The sequence below is a fragment of the Drosophila sulfurigaster genome, chromosome 2R (assembly GCF_023558435.1).
Source record: "Drosophila sulfurigaster albostrigata strain 15112-1811.04 chromosome 2R, ASM2355843v2, whole genome shotgun sequence".
Classification (NCBI taxonomy): Eukaryota; Metazoa; Arthropoda; class Insecta; order Diptera; family Drosophilidae; genus Drosophila; species Drosophila sulfurigaster.
Window position 1 is genome coordinate 14,366,290 of NC_084882.1, and position 7,049 is coordinate 14,373,338.

General features: G+C 35.0%; 1 protein-coding gene across 2 annotated transcripts; it reads left to right on the forward strand.

Annotated features, from left to right (window-relative positions):
- The first annotated feature begins 413 nt into the window (after positions 1 to 413).
- Positions 414 to 5,518, forward strand: LOC133837061 (protein argonaute-3-like). Of its 2 annotated transcripts, none has more exons than XM_062267715.1 (8): positions 414 to 577; positions 1,719 to 2,157; positions 2,845 to 4,268; positions 4,326 to 4,509; positions 4,569 to 4,734; positions 4,842 to 4,974; positions 5,038 to 5,286; positions 5,351 to 5,518. In XM_062267715.1, the coding sequence occupies exons 2-8, from the start codon at positions 1,722 to 1,724 to the stop codon at positions 5,435 to 5,437; spliced, it is 2,679 nt and encodes an 892-aa protein (XP_062123699.1). In that variant the 5' UTR covers positions 414 to 577; positions 1,719 to 1,721; the 3' UTR covers positions 5,438 to 5,518. The 2 variants fall into 2 exon arrangements, with proteins under 2 accessions (XP_062123699.1, XP_062123700.1); XM_062267716.1 differs by lacking the exon at positions 414 to 577 and adding an exon at positions 1,553 to 1,653.
- The last annotated feature ends 1,531 nt before the right edge of the window (positions 5,519 to 7,049 follow it).

Sequence of the window (7,049 nt, forward strand, 5' to 3'; positions counted from 1 at the left end):
AAAATGTTGCATACTTTTAGGCTTAGTCGATTTCAGCTACGACAAGCGGCCTATTACAAGATGGCGTGTAAATGTTTATTCAAAATTGTACTGCGCACTTTACAAATTTTATAAGGTTTTCATAATTAGTGAGCAATATATTTCAAATTATTATATAATCATGAAGATATATTTATTTTGTTTTAGGAAAAAAGATCAATAACCTAATTGTATCAAAATAAATAATGTTTCTTGAGATTTTCTACATTTTAACGGAGATTCTGTGGGACTGGTACTGGAATAGTGTGAAAAAGTGTTGTCGCCAAACACAAAACATATTTCCTTTTTGGAAATAATGTTTCTGTGTTTTGGTATATATAATCGGTGTAAAAATGTATGTTTCAAAAATATTGATGGTGGTCACACTGAAACAAATAAAACAGTTTGACGCTTTCATTTCAGAAACCAAGCAGTTCCGATTTGTAGCTCGAGAATACTTCACGAGAATAATTTACGAGAATAATTTTTATTACGATTTGTAAAAAAAAATACAGTAAAAGTATTATTAAATCAGATTACATCACACTTATTTCCTACGGTAAGAAAAATTTTGTATAGTAATATTTACATGTAGCAAAATATGTAGGTAAATCTAAGTTTATTATTCAATTACCAGTTTGTTCATGAAAACACGCACATGTGCTTTTGGTAAACATTGTAATTGCATTTTCTCATTCTTACTACGCAAAAAAAATCGTGGCTTGCCGCCATTTTGTAAATCGAAGGAAAACTAACTGTATAATTGTAATACAGTAGATTCCGGTTATAACGACTTTCAAGGGACCGACCATTTTACGTCGTTATAACCGGAGGACGCACTAACCGGAAGGAGCAAAAAAAAATTTGTTTTTTGTTTATTTTATGGTTGCCAGTTCGTAATAGGCTTCTAAAATAAAACAAATTAATTTTTAAATAAAAAAAAAGTTTTTTGAGACATTTTGCGGGTGTAATGCACAAGTGGTCGAGCTTAAACTAAATGACCACTTCATTGCGCATTTTGCGCATTAACTCACATTTGGCGAAATTACGCATTCAAAAAGCAGAAAAAACTAGAAATATAACGTAATAGGCTATGTGGTCTGCACACGCACGCTGTAAACATTTGTGTGACGTCAGCATTGCACTTCGACTGTCTCTCTCTAACAGCAGCGTTGCTAAGGCGACAGCTAAGACTGACAGAGAGTAGTGAGAGTCTAAGAGCTTCGTGTCGCTGATACGCACACAAGCAAGGGCGCCGATCATTGATAAATACATACATTTCTAATTACGCCGTTTGATGCTTAAATTTGTTGGCAATTTTACGTTGAATTTTTTTTTTCGTCGCTATATCCGGTTAAATTCTGAAAAATTTCGTCGGTATAAGCGGTTAGTCGCTAAAAGCGGAGACGTTGTAAGCGGAGGCGCTTTAATATAAGTTTGTATGGGGACCAACCAAGCCATCGAGTTTTCGTCGTAATAACCGGTCGGACGCTATAAGCGGAGTCGTTATAACCGGATTCTACTGTAATTGTAATTGTAGAGGAATTTTTACATGTGTGCATATAATTGTGTTTATATAATTTGTCAAAAGCAAAATAGAGTGAGAAAATACAAAAGTGAAGATAGTGTGTGTCCGTAAGTTATTCTTATTGACAATTGTCGAAGTAATTCATATATTTGTTTATGTTTTGCATGTATAGAACATGTCTGGTCGTGGCAACTTATTGGCTTTGTTCAAAAAAAAAGATGAGCCTTCCGAAATTTCGGCTAGTATTGGCGATCAAATTAAGGATAGCGGCTTGGATGCTAATCAATCGCTATCAAGCGGCGAGTATCGGCGTGTTGCCAGGGACAATGTCGCCAGCGAATTAGCAACATCTTTTCAAAATGTCAACATCTCAGTTGGACGTGGGCGCGGTCGTGGCCATTTTTTGCAAACAATTATGGCCGGTGGAATTCAGCCTGTGGAGAGCATAAATACCACAGGATCCTCTAAGGGAATTGACATGGGTGCGACTTCAAGCAAATTCGAAGTGTCTGTGGAAAAAGCAGGTCACAATCAAAACTTAGTGGCCGATGCTAAGACTTGCATTACCAAGCCGGGATTATTTTTACCAAATCAAATTTATGGCGTAAAAGGTATAACTTTTTATTTGCAATTTTTTAGCAATGTTATTACAAAAATTATATTCAATTCATAATTCATTTTATTATATAATAATGCCCACACAAAAGTATTTATTTAATACCTTCCACAATTTTTATCTGATCGCAATCAAATTTTCAGGAATCACACTACTATAGTTGTTATTGTATATACCAAAAATAACGCTTGCTATTCGATTTTTTTGATTTGCGGGGGCGGAAGGAGGCGTGGCAAAAATTTTAAACAAACTTGATCTGCTTGCAAGCATAACAAATGCTGTCGAAAAAAATTATAGCTCCATCTCTTATAGTCTCTAGGTGTCATAGGTGTTCATACGGACAGACACATAGACGGACAGACACACAGACGGACAGACACACAGCCGGACATGATCGTCTCGGCTGTTGACGCTGATCAAGAATATATATACTTTATAGGGTCGGAGATGCCTCCTTCTACCTGTTACATACATTTTCTGCCGGCACAAAGTTATAATACCCTTCTACCCTATGGGTAGCGGGTATAAAAAATACATTTAAATCAATTTTAGTTTTTATATTTATGCGTACTCTTAGCAAACTAATTATTAATGAATTAACAATTCTTCTTTACCGTTAAGATGACCTTTGTATTTTAATCTTTATTCGCGTTAGTTAACATTATACTTCTGCTTTTCACAGGCAACCAGATTAATGTGTCAACCAATTACATTTGCCTTAACTCTGATCCCAGCAAGGGAGTCTATTTGTACGAAGTGCGTTTTAGTCCCAATGTCGATTCAATCCACTTAAGGATCAAATACTTAAACGAGCATAAGGATAAATTTGGCGGCACAAAGACCTTTGATGGTTCCATATTATATTTACCAATTTTGCTCAAAGAAAAATTGACAACGTTTGTTACCAAAACTGCGGAAAATGGTGAAATTGAAATACGTTTGCTATTCAAGAAGAAAGAGTCCCTCAAGGACTGCATTCAACTTTACAACATTCTATTTGATCGCATTATGCGTACGCTCAAGTATGTGAAATTCGATCGCAAAAACTTTGATCCCACACAACCAAAAATAATACCTATTGCAAAATTAGAAGTATGGCCTGGATATGTGACAGCTGTCGACGAATACGATGGCGGTTTGATGCTTTGCTGTGATGTATCGCACCGATTGCTATGCCAAAAGACCGTGTTGGAAGAGCTCGTTGACATCTATCTGCAAAATAAGAGTTGCTTTCAGGAGCAGGCGAAAATGTATTTATTGGGTAGCATTATTATTACCAGATATAATAATCGTACATATAGAATTGATGATATCTGCTTTACTGAAAATCCACAATCGATGTTTGAAACACGCAACGGATCTTGCAGTTATATCGAATATTACAAGACACATCACAATATTAATATCAAAGACATCAAACAGCCGTTATTGATAAGCAAAAAACAACAGAAATATGAAAAAAATGCGAGCAAAGATAAAGATGAAATACGTTATTCTTTAATACCCGAACTATGCTATTTGACTGGCATCCATGATAATATGCGTGCTGATAAAAAACTTATGCGAGACATTGCAGCAGTTACGCGAGTTACGCCAAATCAACGGATCTTGGCTTTAGAGAAGTACGTGAAAAATGTGAATAAAAATGTCGAGGCAAAGCAGATTCTTGCCAATTGGGGATTGACGCTAGCCAATAACAACGTCAGCGTCGTTGGCCGCAAACTACTTGACGAGCAAATATATTTTGCGAATAAAACCGTATCAGCCGGTCCAAATGCTGATTTTTCGCGAGATGCAACCAACAGTGAATTACTCGATGTTGTTCACATAGATAATTGGCTTTTGATATATCACAAAAACGATTTCAGTGCTTGCAATTCATTCATGAAACATATGGAGACATGTTGTGCCGCATTTGGTATGCGCATAAATAAACCAAAGAAATTGACATTGGATCATGATCGCATAGACTCTTATGTGGATGCTCTACGTCGCAACATCGTCAGTGAAACTCAAATAGTTGTTTGTATTTGTCCCACCAGCAAAGACGACAGATACTCGGCGATTAAAAAGATTTGTTGTGCTGAATTACCTGTCGCCTCACAGGTAAAATAGCACACATCCTGTGTGCTTCTTATTAGTAATTACAATGTTTAATTATAGATAATCAACGCCAGAACATTGTTGAATGATGGCAAGAATCGCTCGATAGTCCAAAAGATTATATTACAAATGAACTGCAAATTGGGCGGTTCCTTGTGGTCTGTGAAAATTCCATTCCAAAAAGTTATGATTTGTGGCATCGATTCGTATCATGATCCCAGCCAAAAGAGCAGCTCTGTAGCGGGTAAGTATAGTTAAATAATTAGTTTATACACATTTATTAATATTCTACAAATATATTAGCATTTGTCGCTTCGTTAAACGCAACCTATACGCAGTGGTATAGCAAGGCGGTTGTGCAAACCAAACGAGAAGAGTTGGTTAATGGTCTAACTTCGGCTTTTGAGTGTGCTCTGAAGAGCTATAAGCGGCGCAATGGTTACCTTCCGGACAGTGTTATAATTTACAGGTATTAGGGTAGAAGCATCAAAATATCTTATTCTCCAAAGTCTTCTACACGAAATATGAGATAAAATTCAGAAGTTACTTATTATTATTATCCTTCACATCTTTCAGAGATGGCGTTGGGGATGGTCAACTAAATCTATGCTCCATGTTTGAGATTCCCCAATTCGAGGCTATTAGTGGCAAAAATATAAAAATAACGTTTATAGTTGTCCAGAAGCGTATAAATACGCGATTCTTTACGGTAATAATTGAATAACGTAAGTTAACATAAAATTTCGAAGCCTTTCATTCTGACTATTTTCAGGGAAGTAACAACAATTACACAAATCCATCGCCGGGAACCGTAGTTGACAAGGGCATAACACGAGCTCAAATGTATGATTTCTTCTTGGTTTCCCAATCGGTCCGACAAGGAACTGTAAGCCCAACTCATTTCGTTGTGCTACGAGACGATTCAAATTACGGACCAGATATAATACAAAAATTAAGCTACAAGCTATGCTTTTTATATTATAATTGGCCTGGAACTGTTCGCATTCCAGCGTGCTGCATGGCAAGTCATGAAAGCTTCCGATATTTATTTGTTAAACTTATTAATTTGATTTTTCGTTTTTCAGTACGCTCATAAGATGGCTTTCTTGATTGGCCAAAGCGTTCAGCGTAATACATCGGCTATTCTTGCAGAGAAATTATTTTATTTATAAGAATTCAGTTTAAACTTGTTTATTTATCATAACCATATAATCTATCATCTAATCACTAAACTAAGATACACAAGTAACATATTCTCTTTTCATTTTGTTTAGTGCAAATGTGTATTAAAGCACAAAGCGCAAATGAATTACATATGTAATTTTTGTTGTGTTTACTGAGCAAACCGCTAATTAGAGCAGAAATCAAATTTTTATTCACACACCAAGATAAAATATTAAGTATTTTAATTGAAAATTCCATTTAATATAAGTGCTTACGTATTTTCACACCAGATAAATAAAGATATTTTCCAACTGTCGTCTTATCGTAATCGGACAGCAGGTAACGATATGCAGTTATCGATTATAATATAACGAAGCTGTTTGAAATATGACTAGTATATTTTGAGACATTCAATGGGATATTTCACAATGCAACTATCGGTCAAGATAGTTAGATGTTGCCGCAAATTAATTGAAAAGATTTTAAATTATCGACATACATAGGATTTGATAAATAAAACTCTTTAGATTGAACAACTTATACATTAATGTCCACCAACGCATTTTACATTTACATCACAATCTCTTTCAATTAATGAGCAATTCATACGAATCATACATAATCATACATACACATGTATGTACGCTGAACATAGCGTACATAGCGTATTATTACTGTGAACCGAGAGTAAATGTATCAAACAAACATTTTACATCGTCATCTGTTCAAATTAATGAGTAATTAATACAAAGCTTGTGTACGTTTTGTATTTTATTTAAATTTTCTTTCTCAATCTGTTAGCTATGATTAATTTTTCAGGTAAAATAGACTTTTGTATTTAAAATTTCTTTTTTATACCCGCTACTCATAGCGTAAAAGTACATATATTATAACTTTGTGCCGGCAGGAAATGTAAGTAACATGCATAATGAGGCATCTCTGACCCTATATATTATATAATATATTATTGATCAGCGTCAACAGCCGAGACGATATAACTGTGTCCGTCCCTCCGTATGAACACTTACATCTCAGAGACTATAAGAGATAAAGCTATAAATTTTCGACATCACTTTTTATGTTTGCAGGCAGATCAAGTTTGTTTCAAATTTTTGCTGCGCCCACTTCCGCTTTCACAAATTGACAAAACTCGAATAACAAGCGATAAAGGTAGAGTCGCGAATTTTAGTATATTCAATAATAACTACAGGGTTTGTTATTCCTCACAGTTTGCTTGCGATCAGATAAATATTGCCAAAGTTATTAAAGAAATAATTTTGTACCATACCATTTGGAATACTCACTTATAGTATTTTTATGGACTACTATTTGGGTATATTTTAAGAACAATACCGCAATATTGTGCTTTTACGAGGGCTGCTATTTAAGTTTCTGGCCTAATAATGAAAATGCGAATATTTATAAAAAAAAAAAAATGGATTTATTGTTTGTCACAGTATTCTCCAGCAAGATTTATATACTTTTGAATGCCCTCAAATCAATTGTCGAAGCACTTTTTCCACTCTGATTGAGGCACCTCCAAAACATGGTTTTTGAACGCTTTAACAGCATCTTCTGACATCGAAAATCGATGACCACGCCTTTTTTCCTTGATGTACG